The sequence below is a fragment of the Hippocampus bargibanti genome, linkage group LG04, assembly GCF_051943395.1.
Source record: "Hippocampus bargibanti isolate YZ-2025 linkage group LG04, ASM5194339v1, whole genome shotgun sequence".
Classification (NCBI taxonomy): domain Eukaryota; kingdom Metazoa; phylum Chordata; class Actinopteri; order Syngnathiformes; family Syngnathidae; genus Hippocampus; species Hippocampus bargibanti.
This window is the reverse complement of record NC_142737.1, coordinates 31,509,598-31,530,256: the sequence shown is the minus strand read 5'-3', so window position 1 is coordinate 31,530,256 and position 20,659 is coordinate 31,509,598. Positions and strand designations below refer to the sequence as shown.

The 20,659-nt window shown below is 47.7% G+C and overlaps 1 protein-coding gene across 1 annotated transcript in view; it reads right to left on the bottom strand.

Annotated features, from left to right (window-relative positions):
• Positions 1 to 691: 691 nt before the first annotated feature.
• Positions 692 to 20,659, bottom strand: part of LOC148899697 (amyloid-beta A4 precursor protein-binding family A member 1-like) — a 77,745-nt gene continuing 57,777 nt past the window's right edge. The window contains exon 12 of the mRNA XM_088995570.1: positions 692 to 869. Within this exon, the coding sequence (XP_088851696.1) occupies positions 798 to 869 (72 nt within the window). The 3' untranslated portion in view covers positions 692 to 797. The remainder of the gene's footprint in view (positions 870 to 20,659) is intronic.

The window sequence follows — 20,659 nt, the reverse complement described above, 5'->3', positions numbered from 1 at the left end:
TCCAGGTTGAGATGCCTGATGACTGACTGTCTTCCTTGTATATACAGGTAGCCGTCGGAAATTGTATGAACATCCCTCCTCTTCATTTGAATATTCAGACTCCTGCCCAACTGCTTCTCTGCTATAAACCTGTCTGTCTAGTCGTTTTTTTTTTTCATTTATTTTGCACCCTGTGTTTCTGTTTATTTTGCACATTACAGGGCTTTTTAATTGGCAAATCATTGACAGAAAGCAGGAAGTTACGGTGCAACACCCGGATAGTTTTGTCACCGTTTTTTGCCTGAACCTTGTACACTGGTCCATCTCCCACTCTTTCAACGACCCTGTGGACTCTTTCTTGGTCACGTGGTAGGTTACCGCCCAAAGGAAACCCAGGAGCTAGCAAAATAAAAAAAAAATGTATTTGGAAAGTTTCTTTGGGAAACTGAAAAAGCCCAGCGAGGAGACAGAAGAGCAGCTTATCATTTTTCAAGAAATAAAGTTGGATACAATTATTAGGCAGTATCAGGAGACATACTTAAAATACAGATTCATCTGAACGTGACATGATATGCTGCAAGGGTGTCTTATTTTACATGGATTTATTTTGGATTGTATTTTGAAGGCAAATTTTAATGTTACCATAGAGACCAAAGACCTTCACGGCCAATCCCTGAAAATATTGTCTGACATTAAACCGAGTATGAAGAAAAAAAGATTAGAGACCTGCATTAGAGAATATATGCCGGTCAGAGTAGAAAGGGTCACGGGAAAGTTACAGTAGGAATTAAAAGGATATTTGGATAGAGAGTAATAATTTAAATGTAAACTGGCTGCTCCTGGGCGGTCAGCAGGCGGTACATGGCTGCAGGCATTGTCTTCATGTGGATCTGAGACACACATATAACAATCCATGGTTAACAAACCAAAGTAAAACTTTTGGATATTATCCATTCATTCAATTTGGGTGACGGGACAACATTAGATTATACCCACATTCAAGGGACACATAAGGTACAATAGGTTACTTGGGATATGTATGATCTAGTGTGCAATTTAGCTGTTTGAACATTATCTCTTCTTTGGAGTGTACTCAATCAAATAGAGGTAGACCTTGATTCTCAAATGATTGTATTTTGTTTTCATTTAGTTTCCGTGAGGACATGTGTGTACTAACGAAGTCCTTCCGCTCCTTCAACAACAACAGGCCATGGTTCACTCCCAAACTCAGGCAGTTTAAGAAAGAGAAAGCATTTAGAAGCAGAGATCGAGCACTTTACAAACACGGCCGAAACTGATTGACAAAGGAAATTAACATCGCAAAGAAAAGTTATGCGGAGAGGCTTACCAAGCAGTTCTATGCTAATGACTCTACATCGGTGTGTAATGGCCTCAAGCAATAACAAATTATCATTTACCAAATCCTCAAACAGTGAACAAGAATGGTCTGGCTGATGAGCTAAATACATTCTTTTGCCGATTTGAAAAAGACACCCCCATTTCCCACGTCTGCCCACCACTACCAGAAACTATCGTATCTCTGCCCTCAAACGAACTGGACGTGAGACGGCTCTTCAAGCAGAAGATCAAGAAAGCTGCAGGACTTGACAGAGTATCCCCCTCTGCCTGAAAGTCTGCGCTGACCAGCTGGCCTTCACATGAATCTTCAACAGATCTGTTGCGCTAGTCATTCTGGCAGCAGTCCTAGCGTTCTAACAGTAACCAAAATGGTAACTTTTCGTAGCGATTTAAAGTACTCACGAGAGAAAAATGATGCACAGTCGTGTCAATCATTGGTCTGGGAACTCGACAAACATTTTATTCTGCGCATGCTCTTAAAAAGGCTTCACAATTTCCGGGTATCACATGATCAGCTCGTTTCGCAGGTGATATCAATCATGAAATTTCCTCAATCGTGTCTGCCTCACACACACACATTTACACGCGCACACTCAACACTCCCACTCAAAGACATGTTCACAATTTCATGCAGCAAACAAAATGAAAAACATCAAAACAAGAAATACATTGTAAAAATAAAAACATCCTACATATTTGCAACACTCTGCAAGCTTCAAAATATTCACATTTCTCCAAACAAATATCTCTTCAATCTTTCAAGTTTCACTTTTGTCACCGCCTTAGTAAAAACATCCGCAACCATGTTTTCTGTCGGACAATATTTCACAGATATTTTCCCGTCAGTGTGCGCAGACCGTACAAAATGATTCTTAATATCTACGTGTTTGCTTCTATGCCTACACACTGGGTTTTTGGACAAAGCTATTGCCCCCTGATTGTCCTCATATATATTTACTGGTACGTGGCGGTTACTGCTGTCTATCCCTTTTAATAATTGGACAAGGTACATACTTTCTTGAGTTATGGCCACCAGTGCCATATACTCAGCTTCACAGGTGGATAATGCCCTCATGACTGTTGTAAACAAGCTGCAAACCCAGTCCCCCAACGCCTAATTCATCATCTCAGGGGACTTCAATCACGTTTCCCTGAAATCCTCCCTCCCAACATTCACACAGTATGTAACTTGTGCCATCAGACACAATAACATATTGGACTTATTCTACTCAAATGCCAAGGATGCGTACAAACTCCTCCCTCCTGACTCTCGGAAGAGCATACCACAATATTGTATATCTCCAGCCTGTGTACAAACCCCTTGTCCAGAGGCAACCAGCTGTGACCCGCATGGTCAGAAGATGGTCCACAGAAGCTGAAGAAGCTCTGCGGGACTGTTTTGACTATCGGGCGGCGCCGGTGGCAGGGTAGAGGGGGCTAGTAGACGTGGGGCTGGCACGCTGGGGTGAGGCATGTGTGGGTGTTGACCCGCTTCTGGCGTCAGGCTAGGATAGGACGAAGTGTGGTGAGGGTGCAGTGAGGGTGCCTCGGAGGGGCACGCAGGGGCCGTTTTAAGAGGATGACTTGTGGGAACACGCTGGCAGCCCGATGGGGCTGCGCCCTCCGTAACTTTCCGCCCTGGGATACGTTTTGAACGGCCGCGTTGTCTGCTGTGTGGTCTTTATCACGCCATCGGTTGCCGCCAGGTTAGGGGTGCGGATGTTGGGCACTGAGAGGGTTCTCTTTTCCCGGGGAGACTGCGGGCTGCCATCCCGCACCAGATAGCTGGACTTTGGCCTGTGTTCTGCATGGGGATCACGGCGGATCAACTGATCCTGGTTCTGGTCACAATGTTGTCTGTCTCGGTGAGGGGGATCGTGGAGGGGGACCGGATCCCAGTCTGACTCTGTTGCGCCGGCCTGGTTCTTGGCCTCGGGGCTGCTGCTGAGGCCGAGCGTGGTTGGACTCTGATGAATACTCAGATGAGGAGAGGTTGGAAGGCTTGCTCTCTGCTTTCCGTTTAAATTTTACATAGTGATCTTTCATCTCCGGCTTCTTCTTCAAAGTATGCTGAAGAGAGGAGACCATGTTGGACTGGCTTTTGAGGAGGTTGTTTGGGGCGCTCTCCTGTGAACCTCTCCTTAATGTAGATGCTGCTCTCACAGGGTCGGAAGAAGCTAACTTGACCATTACCGAGGATACTTGTCCTGAAAGTGTTCACAGTGGGTGTGTGGGCTCCCCTGGGGCTGACATCTCCTATAATTACCCATCCTAAATCAAGGCGTTGGGCATTTGGCGCATTGTGTGGCCCATTACACTGACTGCGAACCTTGTGAACTTGGATGATATCTCTTCCAAGCAACAGAAGGATTACAGCTGAGGCATCAAGCGGTGGTATCCTGTCAGCAATGGTTTTGAGATGGCGATGATGTGTAGCAGCCTCTGGAGTTGGTATCTCCTCTCTATTATTAGGTATCAGATTGCACTCAATGAGTGTTGGCCATCATGGTGAGCTGAGAGGTGACTATCACTGTCACACTCTGAACAGCGAACTGCAGTCTTACAGTCTTTTGCTGTATGGTTTATGGTCATACAGCATTTGAAACAAATGCCATGGACACTCCTCCATCAATAGCCTCTATGACGAAGTTTATGGCTCTTCTTTCACTGGTTTCTGTCATGCCAGAACATGTTTTCAATGTATAAGGAGAGACCATTCCCTGAACGTTAAACATGTCGAAGAAGGCGGACTTGGCGAGTGATAAATTACTCTGGTCATCCAGCATCACATATATTTTCTTCTTCCGTTCAGGGTATCCTTTGGGTTACACATTGACCAGGCATATTTTGGAACATGACTTTCCATGCAAGCCCTCTCCACAAACTTCAGTGCAGCTGGATGTACTTACAGTACAGTTCTCAGCCTGCTCCCCGCCATCACCCTCGGAAGTCATGGCCTCCTTTGCCATCCAGGGAGCTGGACCATCATGGTGAGCTGAGAGGTAACGATCACTGTCACACTCTAAACAGCGAACTGCAGTCTTACAGTCTTTTGCTGTATGGTTTATGGTATACAGCATTTGAAACAAATGAAATTATTTTTAATCAGAATCAGAATCAGAATGAGAATACCTTTATTCGTCCCACAATGGGGAAATTTGCAGTCCACAGCAGCAATTGAAAAGGGATGGGGTAGGGGTGGGTGTGAAAGGATAGAAACCTCCTGACTCTCGGAAGAGCATACCACAATATTGTATATCTCCAGCCTGTGTACAAACCCCTTGTCCAGAGGCAACCAGCTGTGACCCGCACGGTCAGAAGATGGTCCACAGAAGCTGAAGAAGCTCTGCGGGACTGTTTTGACTATCGGGCGGCGCCGGTGGCAGGGTAGAGGGGGCTAGTAGACGTGGGGCTGGCACGCTGGGGTGAGGCATGTGTGGGTGTTGACCCGCTTCTGGCGTCAGGCTAGGATAGGACGAAGTGTGGTGAGGGTGCAGTGAGGGTGCCTTGCAGGGGCACGCAGGGGCCGTTTTAAGAGGATGACTTGTGGGAACACGCTGGCAGCCCGATGGGGTTGCGCCCTCCGTAACTTTCGGCCATGGGATACGTTTTGAACGGCCGCGTTGTCTGCTGTGTGGTCTTTATCACGCCATCGGTTGCCGCCAGGTTAGGGGTGCGGATGTTGGGCACTGAGAGGGTTCTCTTTTCCCGGGGAGACTGCGAGCTGCCATCCCGCACCAGATAGCTGGACTTTGGCCTGTGTTCTGCATGGGGATCACGGCGGATCAACTGATCCTGGTTCTGGTCCCAATGTTGTCTGTCTCGGTGAGGGGGGTCGTGGAGGGGGACCGGATCCCAGTCTGACTCTGTTGCGCCGGCCTGGTTCTTGGCCTCGGGGCTGCTGCTGAGGCCGAGCGTGGTTGAATACTCAGATGAGGAGAGGTTGGAAGGCTTGCTCTCTGCTTTCCGTTTAAATTTTACATAGTGATCTTTCATCTCCGGCTTCTTCTTCAAAGTATGCTGAAGAGACAGGAGACCATGTTGGACTGGCTTTTGAGGAGGTTGTTTGGGGCGCTCTCCTGTGAACCTCTCCTTAATGTAGATGCTGCTCTCACAGGGTCGGAAGAAGCTAACTTGACCATTACCGAGGATACTTGTCCTGAAAGTGTTCACAGTGGGTGTGTGGGCTCCCCTGGGGCTGACGTCTCCTATAATTACCCATCCTAAATCAAGGCGTTGGGCATTTGGCGCATTGTGTGGCCCATTACACTGACTGCGAACCTTGTGAACTTGGATGATATCTCTTCCAAGCAACAGAAGGATTACAGCTGAGGCACCAAGCGGTGGTATCCTGTCAGCAATGGTTTTTAGATGGCGATGATGTGTAGCAGCCTCTGGAGTTGGTATCTCCTCTCTATTATTAGGTATCAGATTGCACTCAATGAGTGTTGGCCATCATGGTGAGCTGAGAGGTGACTATCACTGTCACACGCTGAACAGCGAACTGCAGTCTTACAGTCTTTTGCTGTATGGTTTATGGTCATACAGCATTTGAAACAAATGCCATGGACACTCCTCCATCAATAGCCTCTATGACGAAGTTTATGGCTCTTCTTTCACTGGTTTCTGTCATGCCAGAACATGTTTTCAATGTATAAGGAGAGACCATTCCCTGAACGTTAAACATGTCGAAGAAGGCGGACTTGGCGAGTGATTACTCAGGTCATCCAGCATCACATATATTTTCTTCTTCCGTTCAGGGTATCCTTTGGGATACACATTGACCAGGCATATTTTGGAACATGACTTTCCATGCAAGCCCTCTGCACAAACTTCAGTGCAGCTGGATGTACTTACAGTACAGTTCTCAGCCTGCTCCCCGCCATCACCCTCGGAAGTCATGGCCTCCTTTGCCATCCAAGGAGCTGGACCATCATGGTGAGCTGAGAGGTGACGATCACTGTCACACTCTAAACAGCGAACTGCAGTCTTACAGTCTTTTGCCGTATCGTTTATGGTCATACAGCATTTGAAACAAATGAAATTCTTTTTAATCAGAATCAGAATCAGAATGAGAATACCTTTATTCGTCCCACAATGGGGAAATTTGCAGTCCACAGCAGCAATTGAAAAGGGATGGGGTAGGGGTGGGTGTGAAAGGATAGAAAACAAGATATTCTAAGCTTAACAAAATAAAGTGTCAACTGTATACTGTGCAGATGTAAATGTGCAAAACCGTTCCATAAGAAAAACTGTACATAGTGCAGAATCAAGAAATGCATTTTGATATATTGCAACAACCCATATTTACAAGTGTCCATTTTTTTTCTTTTTTCACATGTGATCATAGAGAATTGTGAAGCCTGACAGAAGTCGGTAGGAACGAGTGGCGGTACCTCTCCTTCTTGCAGCGCAGGTGTAATAGTCTCTGGCTAAAGGAGCTACCCAGTGATGTCAGGGTGGGCAGAAGGGGGTGGGAGGGGCTGTCCATCATAACTTTTAGTTTAGCTAGCGTCCGTCTGTTGCCCACCTCCTCCAGAGAGTCCAGCGAGCAGCCCACGAAAGAACTGGCCCGCTTGACAAGGCGCTCCAGTCTTTTTCTGTCCCGGGTGGTGATGCTGCCTGACCAGCAGACAATGCCATAGTGGATGGCTGATGCCACCACAGAGTCATAGAAAGTCTTTAGGAGTGACCCCTGAACTCCAAAAGACCTCAGTTTCCTGAGTAGGAAGAGGCGACTCTGTCCTTTTTTGATTAGGGCATCCGTGTTTGTTGACCAGTCCGGTTTATTGTTGAGAGTAACACCCAGGTACTTGTAGGAGGTCACCCTCTCAATGTCCGAACCCTGGATGTTCAATGGTGCAGGTGAGTATTGTTTCCTGCAGATGTCCACCACCAGCTCCTTGCTTTTCCCTGTGTTGATCTGTAGGTGAATCTGCTGGCACCAGTCCACAAAGTCCTTTGTCAGTCCCGTGTACTCCCTATCGTCTCCCTCTGTAATGAGGCCGACAATAGCTGAGTCGTCAGAGAACTTCTGAAGGTGACAGGTTGGGGTGTTGTAGTTGAAGTCCGAGGTGTAGAGGGTGAAGAGGAATGGAGCCAGGACTGTACCCTGCGGCGCTCCGGTGCTGCAGAGAAGCCTGCCCGACTCACAGTTCTTTACCCTCACGTACTGTGGCCTGTTTGTGAGGTAATCTGTAATCCAGGATGTGAGGTGATGGGCGACTCCGGCATGCCGCAGCTTGTCCCCCAGTAGATTTGGCTGGATGGTGTTGAAGGCACTGGAGAAATCGAAGAACGTGATCCTCACCGTGCTCCCAGCATTCTCCAGGTGCAGCAACGCCGTATGGAGGAGGTAGATGATGGCATCCTCCACACCGATGCTGGGCTGGTAGGCAAACTGTAGCAGGTCCAGCGATGAGCTTGCCAGTGGTCGCAGGTGGGCGAGGATGAGTCTCTCCAGCGTCTTCATCAGGTGAGACGTCAGCGCCACTGTTCTGTAGCTGTTGAGCTCTTTTGGGTTGGCAATCTTGGGCACTGGGACCAGGCATGACGTTTTCCACAGCTGTGGAACTCTGCCCAGCTTCAGGCTCAGGTTGAACAGGTGATGGACAATGACACACAGCTGGTCGGAGCAGGTCTTGAGGAATCGGGAACTGATATCATCCGGACCTGCTGCCTTCCTCACCTGCATCCTCCTCAGTTGGTTCCTCACCTGCGCAGTTGTGACAGACAGGCAGGAACCAGGAGGCAGAGTGGCGGCTGAGGGTGTGGCAACGGTTGGGAGGGCAGATGTTGGTTGTGGAAAGCTGGTCGAGAGAGGGGGCAGGGAGGGTAAGGCCACAGTGAGAGTTGGTGCAGGAGCATCTACAGGTGAAGTTGACGGTGGGCCGGGGGCGGCTGGCGTCTTGTCAAACCGATTGAAAAAGCGGTTGAGTTCATCTGGCCAGTCCTTGTCTTTTTCGTTCAATGTCACTGGGCTTTTGTGGCCTGAGATGTTTTTCAGGCCCTTCCAGACACCAGCGACATTGCTGGCTTGCAGCTGCTCCTCCATTTTCATCCTGTAGGCCTTCTTCCCCTCTCTGATCTGACCTTAGTTGGATCTGCACGGCCTTCAGTTCCTCTCTGTTGCCCGACACAAAAGCCCTTTTCTTCTCCCTCAGGAGGACTTTTATGTCGGGATTAATCCATAGTTTGTTGTTGGCAAAACACCGCACAGTCCTGGTGGGTACGGTGTTTTGTTCACAAAAGTTAATGTAGTCTGTGATGGTGTTGGCGAGTGAGTCAATGTCCTCCCCATGAATCTCAGTAAAGAGCTCCCACCTGGTTGAGTCAAAACAGTCCCGCAGAGCTTCTTCAGCTTCTGTGGACCATCTTCTGATCGTGCGGGTCACAGCTGGTTGCCTCTGGACAAGGGGTTTGTACACAGGCTGGAAATAAACATACTGTGGTCATATAAATAAACATATTGTGGTCTGCTCTTCCGAGAGGAGGGAGGGGGGATGGATTGTATGCATCCTTGGTGTTTGAAAAAAATAGGTCCAATATGTTATTGTCTCTGGTGGCACAAGTTACATACTGTGTGAATGTTGCGAGGGAGGATTTCAGGGAAATGTGATTGAAGTCCCCCGAGATGATGAACAAGGCGTTGGGGGACTGGGTTTGCAGCTTGTTTACAACAGTCATGAGGGCATCGGAGGCAGCGCCGCCATTTGCCGTAGGGGGAATGTACGTCGTCACAGCTATGACGTGTGAGAATTCCCGTGGCAGGTAATGTGGCCGGAGGCTAACGGCTAGCAGCTCGATGTCGCGAGTGCAGAGTTTTTCCTTCACCGTGATGTGCCCAGGGTTGCACCATTTGTCATTCTCAAATACGGCAATCCCCCCTCCTTTCTGCTTACCGCTGCCTTCATTTCTGCCCACTCGTACGAGTTGGAAGCCCTCTAACTCTGTGTGGGCGTCCGGAGTGATTGCCGATAGCCATGTCTCCGTGACGAGTAGCAAGCTGGCTTCCTGGTACTCCCTCTGGTGCCGCGTTAGTGCCGCCAGCTCGTCCATTTTATTCGGGAGCGATCTCACATTCCCCATGATGACGGACGGGAGAACGTGTCGGTATTTCCTCGTTCTTTTGCGGCGATATTTCCCAGCCCGACATCCTCGTTTCCTCCTCTTCAGTTCATCGGGGATGTCTGGTGCGGCGGCCGCTAATCCGCTAATAGCCCGCCATGCTAGTAGCTGGTCTCGACTGTAAACAATGGGATTCCGCGTTTGAGCAAAAGAGAAGATGCCCATCTCCTCTCCGTAGGTTTAGGGAACGAAATTAGACAAATCAAAAACGGAAAAGTAAAAAAATGAAAAATTAGACAAGAAAAGGAAGTCGGTGCTCTGGAGGCAGCCACACAGGGGGCGCCATCTTGGAGGAAAATCAAGGAAGCTCTTCCTCTCTTCTAGGGTCTTCATTCTGAAACCCCTACACTTCCTGACAGAGTGTGGTTTGTTGTGAATGGGACAATGTCTTTCCGGGTCTATGGGAGGCCTGTCGCCACCTGAAAGGTTGGAGGCTTCAACCTCAGTTTTATTTGCAGAGATGGGAGTCCTGACCTTCCACTGCCTGGTGAGAGGTTTCTCATTTTTGTAGGGACCTGTGCTGGAGCCATGGAGGGTAAAACTGGGATCTGTCTTCATTTCTGCGCAACTGTTCACGTAGTTAACAAAAAAGGAGAATGACGGATAGTGGACAAGGTTCTTTCTCTTGTATTGGGTCCCCTGAGTAACCCATGTGTCCTGGAGGTTGTATGGAAGCTTCTCAACAATTGAATTTATGCCCCGAGATCAGTCGAGGAAACTGAGGCCAGGTAGGTAACATTCATTCTTTGCAGCTTCCACCTCTCGAAGAAGATCTGCAAGCTCCTGAAGACGTCGGCTATCTTTGGGATAGATTTTAGGCACATTGTCAAGACGCTTGAATAGTGAAGCTTCAATAACTTCTGGAGAACCATAAGTCTTTTCCAATCGTTGCCATATTCTGTCGAGTCCAGCCGCTGGATCGTTTACATGCACTGCCCTGATCCGCTGGGCATGGTGAAGCGACTCCCCATCAAGCCACCTGGTAAGTAAGTTGAGCTCCTCACTAGGTTTGAGATTCAAGCCGTCTATGGCATTGCAAAAAGCAGATTGCCATGACATATAGTTCTCAGGCCGATTGTCGAACACCTTGAACCCTGTTGTGAGAAGGTCACGATGAGCGAGAAAGGCAGCAAGGTCAGAAACATCTGTTGACCTCGGTGTAAGCCTGTCGCTGACTTTACGTGGAGTGCTTGCTGCATTGTTGCCCTGCGGTGAGTGGGATCTGAATGCATCAGCTTTGGCATGAGGGAAGACTGGCCGCCGTGTGGCCTGGGGTTGCTCAGAACGCTGGGTTGTACGAGATGCTACAGGCTGCATCACGCTGGGGCTATAATGAGAAATGTCCTTAAAATGGCGCTGTGGAGGGTATACTGATTTCCCTTTGCTGTCATTTTGGAGGCTGAAGTGTGTGTCAACGTAGTCATCAAATTGTTGTTTTAATACAGCCGATAGCCAAGTCAGCTTTACTACTCTCACTTTCTGCGGCTGCTTCAGGCACCTTTGCTGCAGCCAGCTTCAGCTTCACTCTCTTCTTTTAGAGCATTCAATGTTGCATCAATGGGGGCTTGTTCAACTTACATGTCAATTTTAAGTTTTGCATATTCAGCTCTTTTGCGAGCGGCCTCTGCCTTTTCCCATGCTGCTGCAGCAACCTGGCTTGAATTTGACTTAGACAGTTCCTTGGGCTCTGACATTTTGATTTTGAAGGAGGTGTAATGTGTATCCAATCCACAGTTATGCTTTCGACGTATAGGTAATCTTTTTACTCTTCTGCCCTGACCAATATGTGTTAGTTAACAATCTTCCAATAAAACACAAAGATGAGAATTCACCGTTTAGTATTTTTATGGGAGTCTTTCTTGTAAAACTGCATACAAACAGAAAAGAATACAAATGTTGTACAGCAGGGGTGCTCATTACGTCCATCGCGATCTACCGGTCGATCGCGGAGGTAGTACTGGTCGATCGCAGCGTGACAGTAAAAAAACATTTATCAGCCTATCAAACGTCCCGTCACTTGATTGACATACTGGGCAACCATTCAGATGACAACTGAATTTTTACCTTTAGGTCGCCGTGCATGCATAAACAACGGCGCTAAACGCAGCAAAATTTACAAGCTAGTCAAAGAATTACCTCAGATTTTAAGCCCTTGCTAAAACATGGTGATCAAAATGAGTGAGAAACCTGGATCAAGTAAGGGGGCAAAACATATTACTTTCATACGGAATGGGAAAATGTGGAGCGGCATTTTCGGACTGTTTATGGAAAATACGATATTGACTTCCTACCGAAAAGCCAGCTGAGAAAGAGAGGGGTGGACGAACTAAAATCCCAGTTGTCCGGACAGCAGTCATTTTTCACTCAACATACTTCAAGCCGCCACCGAAGCATTGTTCCGGGTGAGTCACGCCATCGTTAAAAACAATAAGTCCTTCCAAGACGGAGAGATGGTAAAAGAAGCATTCGTTGAAGCAGCTGACTCCTTGTTCAGAGACTTTAAAAATACGGCAGAGATATTATCTTCAATCAAAGCTCTGCAGCTGTCAAGACATACAGTTACACGGCGCTGTGAAGCCACGACTGAGGATTTAACCCAGCAAATGTGGAAAGACATCGGAGATTGTGAGTGTTCTCACTGCTGAAGTCCAGGGCTCATGGACAGTTCTGCAACTTACTCACACAGGAAAGGTACCCTAACATGAGGAAATGAGCTACCTCCTTGACTGCATTATTTGGCTCCACTTATTTATGTGAGTCAGCCTTTTCCTACATGAAGATCATTAAGTCCAAATACCGTTCCACCATGAATGATGGACATTTGGAAATGTGCTGGAGGCTGGCTGTCAGCAGCTACTGGACGGACTATGCATCCCTGGCTGATTCAATTCAGTGCAAGTCATCAAAGTAAACTCAGGTAATTACAAAAAATGTTAATAGTTATTAATTATGTTATGTATATGTAGTTATTATGTGTGTTGTGCAATATTGGCTTATTCAGTTATGCAAGGTACATCAACATACATTGTACATACAAAGAATCCTTAAAACAATTTTAATTTAAAGCAGATTCTTTACTTACAGACAGTGTAGGTGTTCAAATACCTGACAAGTTTCGGCGTCAACTTCCGCCTTCGTCAGAGTGTCGGAATATCAAGTAGACAGGATGAACTTAGTACAACAATCCTTAAAACATTTGAAAAAAAAAATATGTTTTGCATTTTTGTCGTGGGTAGATCATTTTTGTCACGGTTTTGCAAGGTGGTGATAGCGGGTGTGGATCCCAAAAAGCAGACAGGAGGGAGCAGGAGCTTGTTTGACAAATTGTATTAAAATAAAGGTCAGCAGGAACAAAATGTAAAACATCAAAATCATCTGAGCAGAAAAAAGTATCAAAAGAAAACCAAGTGTAAAAGTCTGCCCAGGTTAAACAAACACATGCACAGCATACAATGCATGCAATTGCAGACAAAACATGCAACAAACAATGAACCGACACCGGATGGTCGTGCCGTGAGTCCTTTTAAGCGTCACTGATTAAAACGACCAGCACCTGCGAGGCTGCAGGCAGGGCTGACGTCGCTACCCGTTGGTCGCCAATCCGAATGTGGCAGTCCGCCACTGATCGGGACGACCAGCACCTGTGCAGGTGCAGGCGGGGCAGACAGCGCCACCCGTTGGTCGCCAACCAGATATTGACAGTACCCCCCCTTCAAGGGGCTGCTTCCAGAAGTACCAACAGTCTCCCAAAAGGTCCACTCGCCAGGGAACAATGGTGGAGACGGCAACCGCTGCCTCTCCAGCATATGACGGGCGGCGGCCTGATGGGAACGGGACTCGGCCAGGTGTGGACGAAGACGCGGCACGGATCGTCATGGGCGTGAGTGCGATCCCTCTCGCACGTTCACGCGACGACGCATGGCTCAACGCGTACGTCGAACTGCCAGGCGCAGAGTGGCACCCCGGACGGCCGTATGGGACCAGGTCTCGGCCGGACGCCGACGTGGGCGTGAACTGCCCGGCACCGGGGAAACGAGACCAGTCCTTTGCCGCTCCGGGATCCAGCGGTGAATGGGGTCTCGGACTGACGTTGACGCGGATGTTGCACGGCTCGTCGTGGATGCGACTCAATTCAACATGCACGACGACAGCGTGGCTGGACGTGGGCATGCACTGCCAGACACCCAGTGTCACCCTAGACGCCCACCTGGAAGGAGGTCTTGGCCGGACATTGACGTGGATGTTACGGCTCGTCGAGTGACGCAATTCAAACTCGACGAGGCATGGGCTAACGTGGACGTAGCATTGCCAGGCACAGGGTGGAAATGAGACGGGTCCGTTGTACCTGCGGGATCCGATGGTTGGTCGGTTCATTCTGTCACGTTTTTGCGAGGTCGTGATCGCGGGTGCGGATCTCAAAAAGCAGGCAGGAGGGAGCAGGAGGTTGTTTGACAAATTGTATTAAAGTAAAGGTCATCAGGAACAAAATATATTCTTCTTTTCCTTTCGGCTTTTCCCCTCAGGGGTCGCCACAGCGAATCAATGTCCTCCATCTATCCCGGTTTTGTGCATCCTCTTCAGGCCGATTGTCGAACACCTTGAACCCTGTTGTGAGAAGGTCACGATGAGCGAGAAAGGCAGCAAGGTCAGAAACATCTGTTGACCTCGGTGTAAGCCTGTCGCTGACTTTACGTGGAGTGCTTGCTGCATTGTTGCCCTGCGGTGAGTGGGATCTGAATGCATCAGCTTTGGCATGAGGGAAGACTGGCCGCCGTGTGGCCTGGGGTTGCTCAGAACGCTGGGTTGTACGAGATGCTACAGGCTGCATCACGCTGGGGCTATAATGAGAAATGTCCTTAAAATGGCGCTGTGGAGGGTATACTGATTTCCCTTTGCTGTCATTTTGGAGGCTGAAGTGTGTGTCAACGTAGTCATCAAATTGTTGTTTTAATACAGCCGATAGCCAAGTCAGCTTTACTACTCTCACTTTCTGCGGCTGCTTCAGGCACCTTTGCTGCAGCCAGCTTCAGCTTCACTCTCTTCTTTTAGAGCATTCAATGTTGCATCAATGGGGGCTTGTTCAACTTACATGTCAATTTTAAGTTTTGCATATTCAGCTCTTTTGCGAGCGGCCTCTGCCTTTTCCCATGCTGCTGCAGCAACCTGGCTTGAATTTGACTTAGACAGTTCCTTGGGCTCTGACATTTTGATTTTGAAGGAGGTGTAATGTGTATCCAATCCACAGTTATGCTTTCGACGTATAGGTAATCTTTTTACTCTTCTGCCCTGACCAATATGTGTTAGTTAACAATCTTCCAATAAAACACAAAGATGAGAATTCACCGTTTAGTATTTTTATGGGAGTCTTTCTTGTAAAACTGCATACAAACAGAAAAGAATACAAATGTTGTACAGCAGGGGTGCTCATTACGTCCATCGCGATCTACCGGTCGATCGCGGAGGTAGTACTGGTCGATCGCAGCGTGACAGTAAAAAAACATTTATCAGCCTATCAAACGTCCCGTCACTTGATTGACATACTGGGCAACCATTCAGATGACAACTGAATTTTTACCTTTAGGTCGCCGTGCATGCATAAACAACGGCGCTAAACGCAGCAAAATTTACAAGCTAGTCAAAGAATTACCTCAGATTTTAAGCCCTTGCTAAAACATGGTGATCAAAATGAGTGAGAAACCTGGATCAAGTAAGGGGGCAAAACATATTACTTTCATACGGAATGGGAAAATGTGGAGCGGCATTTTCGGACTGTTTATGGAAAATACGATATTGACTTCCTACCGAAAAGCCAGCTGAGAAAGAGAGGGGTGGACGAACTAAAATCCCAGTTGTCCGGACAGCAGTCATTTTTCACTCAACATACTTCAAGCCGCCACCGAAGCATTGTTCCGGGTGAGTCACGCCATCGTTAAAAACAATAAGTCCTTCCAAGACGGAGAGATGGTAAAAGAAGCATTCGTTGAAGCAGCTGACTCCTTGTTCAGAGACTTTAAAAATACGGCAGAGATATTATCTTCAATCAAAGCTCTGCAGCTGTCAAGACATACAGTTACACGGCGCTGTGAAGCCACGACTGAGGATTTAACCCAGCAAATGTGGAAAGACATCGGAGATTGTGAGTGTTCTCACTGCTGAAGTCCAGGGCTCATGGACAGTTCTGCAACTTACTCACACAGGAAAGGTACCCTAACATGAGGAAATGAGCTACCTCCTTGACTGCATTATTTGGCTCCACTTATTTATGTGAGTCAGCCTTTTCCTACATGAAGATCATTAAGTCCAAATACCGTTCCACCATGAATGATGGACATTTGGAAATGTGCTGGAGGCTGGCTGTCAGCAGCTACTGGACGGACTATGCATCCCTGGCTGATTCAATTCAGTGCAAGTCATCAAAGTAAACTCAGGTAATTACAAAAAATGTTAATAGTTATTAATTATGTTATGTATATGTAGTTATTATGTGTGTTGTGCAATATTGGCTTATTCAGTTATGCAAGGTACATCAACATACATTGTACATACAAAGAATCCTTAAAACAATTTTAATTTAAAGCAGATTCTTTACTTACAGACAGTGTAGGTGTTCAAATACCTGACAAGTTCGGCGTCAACTTCCGCCTTCGTCAGAGTGTCGGAATATCAAGTAGACAGGATGAACTTAGTACAACAATCCTTAAAACATTTGAAAAAAAAAATATGTTTTGCATTTTTGTCGTGGGTAGATCATTTTTGTCACGGTTTTGCAAGGTGGTGATGGCGGGTGTGGATCCCAAAAAGCAGACAGGAGGGAGCAGGAGCTTGTTTGACAAATTGTATTAAAATAAAGGTCAGCAGGAACAAAATGTAAAACATCAAAATCATCTGAGCAGAAAAAAGTATCAAAAGAAAACCAAGTGTAAAAGTCTGCCCAGGTTAAACAAACACATGCACAGCATACAATGCATGCAATTGCAGACAAAACATGCAACAAACAATGAACCGACACCGGATGGTCGTGCCGTGAGTCCTTTTAAGCGTCACTGATTAAAACGACCAGCACCTGCGAGGCTGCAGGCAGGGCTGACGTCGCTACCCGTTGGTCGCCAATCCGAATGTGGCAGTCCGCCACTGATCGGGACGACCAGCACCTGTGCAGGTGCAGGCGGGGCAGACAGCGCCACCCGTTGGTCGCCAACCAGATATTGACAGTACCCCCCTTCAAGGGGCTGCTTCCAGAAGTACCAACAGTCTCCCAAAAGGTCCACTCGCCAGGGAACAATGGTGGAGACGGCAACCGCTGCCTCTCCAGCATATGACGGGCGGCGGCCTGATGGGAACGGGACTCGGCCAGGTGTGGACGAAGACGCGGCACGGATCGTCATGGGCGTGAGTGCGATCCCTCACGCACGTTCACGCGACGACGCATGGCTCAACGCGTACGTCGAACTGCCAGGCGCAGAGTGGCACCCCGGACGGCCGTATGGGACCAGGTCTCGGCCGGACGCCGACGTGGGCGTGAACTGCCCGGCACCGGGGAAACGAGACCAGTCCTTTGCCGCTCCGGGATCCAGCGGTGAATGGGGTCTCGGACTGACGTTGACGCGGACGTTGCACGGCTCGTCGTGGATGCGACTCAATTCAACATGCACGACGACAGCGTGGCTGGACGTGGGCATGCACTGCCAGACACCCAGTGTCACCCTAGACGCCCACCTGGAAGGAGGTCTTGGCCGGACATTGACGTGGATGTTACGGCTCGTCGAGTGACGCAATTCAAACTCGACGAGGCATGGGCTAACGTGGACGTAGCATTGCCAGGCACAGGGTGGAAATGAGACGGGTCCGTTGTACCTGCGGGATCCGATGGTTGGTCGGTTCATTCTGTCATGTTTTTGCGAGGTCGTGATCGCGGGTGCGGATCTCAAAAAGCAGGCAGGAGGGAGCAGGAGGTTGTTTGACAAATTGTATTAAAATAAAGGTCATCAGGAACAAAATGTATTCTTCTTTTCCTTTCGGCTTTTCCCCTCAGGGGTCGCCACAGCGAATCAATGTCCTCCATCTATCCCGGTTTTGTGCATCCTCTTCTCTCACACCGGCTACCTTCATGTCCTCTTTGACCACATCCATAAATCTCCTCTTCGGTCTCCCTGTCGGTCTCCTGCCTGGCAGTTCAAGGCTCAGCATCCTTCTCCCGATATAGTCACTCTCTCTCCTCTGGACATGTCCAAACCATCTCAGTCTGGCCTCTCTGACTTTCTCTCCAACGCCTCTAATATGAGTTGTCCCTCTAATGTACTCATTCCTGATCCTATCCAACCGGGTCACTCCCAAAGAAAACCTCAACGTCTTGAGCTCTGCTACCTCCAGCTCTACTTCCTGTCTTTTCTTCAGTGGCACTGTCTCCAGTCCAAACATCATGGCTGGTCTGACCACGGTTTTATACATTTTTCCTTTCATCCTAGCTGAAACCCTTCTATCACACATCACACCTGACATTTTTCTCCAGCCGCTCCAGCCTGCCTGGACACGCTTCTTCACCTCTTTTCCACACTCTCCATTGCTCTGGACAGTTGACCCCAAGTACTGAAAATCCTCCACCTTCTTTATCTCTTCCCCCTGTAGCATCACTCTTGCACTTGGATCCCTCTCATTCACACATATATTCTGTCTTGCTGCGACTGATCTTCATTCCTCTCCTTTCCAGGGCATATCTCCACATCTCTAGTTTCTCCGCCACCTTTTGCCCGTTCTCGCTACAGATCACAATGTCATCTGCAAACATCATGGTCCAAGGAGATTCTTGTCTAACATCGTCTGTCAGCCTGTCCATCACCATAGCAAACAAGAAGGGGCTCAGAGCTGACCCCTGGTGGAGTCCCAACTCCACCTTGAATTCCTCAGTCATACCGACAGCACACCTCACAACTGTCTTACAGTCATGATACATGTCTTGCACCGCTGTGACATACTTTTGCGTCACTCCAGACTTCCTCATGCAACGCCACAGCTCTTCTCTGGGCACCCTGTCATACGCTTTCTCCAGATCTACAAAGACACAATGCAATTCCTTCTGACCTTCTCTGGACTTCTCTATCAGCATTCTTAAAGCAAACATTGCATCTGTCGTACTGTTTTTTGGCATGAAGCCATACTGCTGCCCACAAATGTTCACTTCTGCTCTTAGTCTAGCTTCAACTACTCTTTCCCAGAGTTTCATTGTATGGCTCATCAACTTTATTCCTCTGTAATTAGGACAACTCTGCACATCTCCTTTGTTCTTCCAAAATATGGTCACGAGTACACTTCGTCTCCATTCTTCAGGCATCTGTTCACCATCTAAGATCTTGTTGAATAACCCAGTCAAGAACACCACCGCTACCTCTCCAAGACACTTCCATACCTCGATTGGTAAATCATCAGGCACACGTGCCTTTCTCCCCTTCATCCTCTTCAGCGCCCTCCTCACTTCATCCTTGCTAATGCTTGCTACGTCTTGGTTCACAACAGTCACGTCTTCTACTATTTGTTCCTTATCATTTTCCTCATTCATCAATTCTTAAAAGTACTCCTTTCATCTTACCATCACACTACTGGCACCTGTTAATACATTGCCATCTCTATCCTTAATCACCCGAACCTGCTGCAGGTCCTTACCAACTTTGTCTCTCTGTCTCGCCAGCCTGTAAAGATCAGTCTCCCCTTCCTTACTGTACAGCCGAGCATAAAAGTCATCACAGGCCTCTTGTTTGGCCTTTGCCACCTTGAGTTTAACCGTGCGCTGCATCTCCTTGTACTGCTGTGTACTCTCATCCGTCCTCTCAGTGTCCCACTTCTTCTTTACTAACCTCTTTCTCTGTATACCATCCTGCACCTCCCCATTCCACCACCAAGTCTCCTTATCTACCTTTCTCCCAATCGATACACCAAGTACTTTCCGACCTGTGTCTCTGATGATGTTCGCTGTAGTTTGCCAGTCATCTGGAAGGACCTCTTGCCCACCCAGTGCTTGTCTTACCTCCTTCCAAAGTCCAACCAAAATTTCTCCTTCTCCCCCAGCTCACATCCTACTTGTGGGGCATACATTCATACATACATACATACATACATACATACATACATACATACATACATACATACATACATTTTCTAGCTTCAGACTCATTATTCTATCTGATACTCTTTTTACTTCTAAGACATTCCTAACAAACTCCTCTTTTAAGATGACCCCAACTCCATTTCTCTTTCTGTCTAGAACAACTTAAACCCTGGCTCTAAGCTTCTAGCCTTGCTCCCTTTCCACCTGGTCTCCTGGACACACAGTATGTCCACCTTCCTTCTTTGCATCATGTCAACCATCTCTCGACCTTTACCTGTCATTGTTCTTACATTCAAAGTTCCTACGCTTAGTTCTATACTCTTGGCGTTCCATTTCTCTCTTTTCCTCCGGGCACACCTCCCTCCTCTCCTTCTTCGACCAACAATAATCCATTTTCCACTGGCACGCTAAGGTCAACAGTACCAATGGCGGCCGTCCGGGCCTCGACCGATCCGGAATGGGATTCAGAGGTTTGATTCGCATAATTCGTATTCGAGTTGTAATATTGTCTTTGTGTTGTCATATTATTATTATTATTTTTTTTGTTCTTTTGACTTCAAGACGGCGCCACGATAGTGGCTGCCTTTCCAGCAGCTCATGTATTTTGTTTTTCTATTTTCATTCCTTTTATCACTTTGCTGCTGTGAAATGTATATTTCTCCACTGCGAGACTAATAAAGGCAAATCCAATCCAATCCAATCCAAGACTATGAACGAGGATAGCAGTCGTGTGAGGGGTAAGAGACGGGCGAATACGATTGATATTGCATAGGTGGAAGTACGCAGATTGGGTTAAGTTATTTATATGGGAGTGGAAAGATAGTGTGCTGTCAGGGATGACACCAGTGTGCTCTACTGCATGGGGCATTCAACCATCATATTATAGTCAAAATCTTGTTATTTCTGCTTGGCGATGCTGCACATTGTGACAAAGCTGTCATTGAGTGGTATCACTGCACAATGACACCCTTACATTACAGAAACACTTTATGTACTTACATGCCATGTGTTTTATTTTAGCCGCTTGTTATTACAATATGACCGTACCCTGTACTATTGGAGACAAATTCATCATATGTCAGATCAAAATACTTT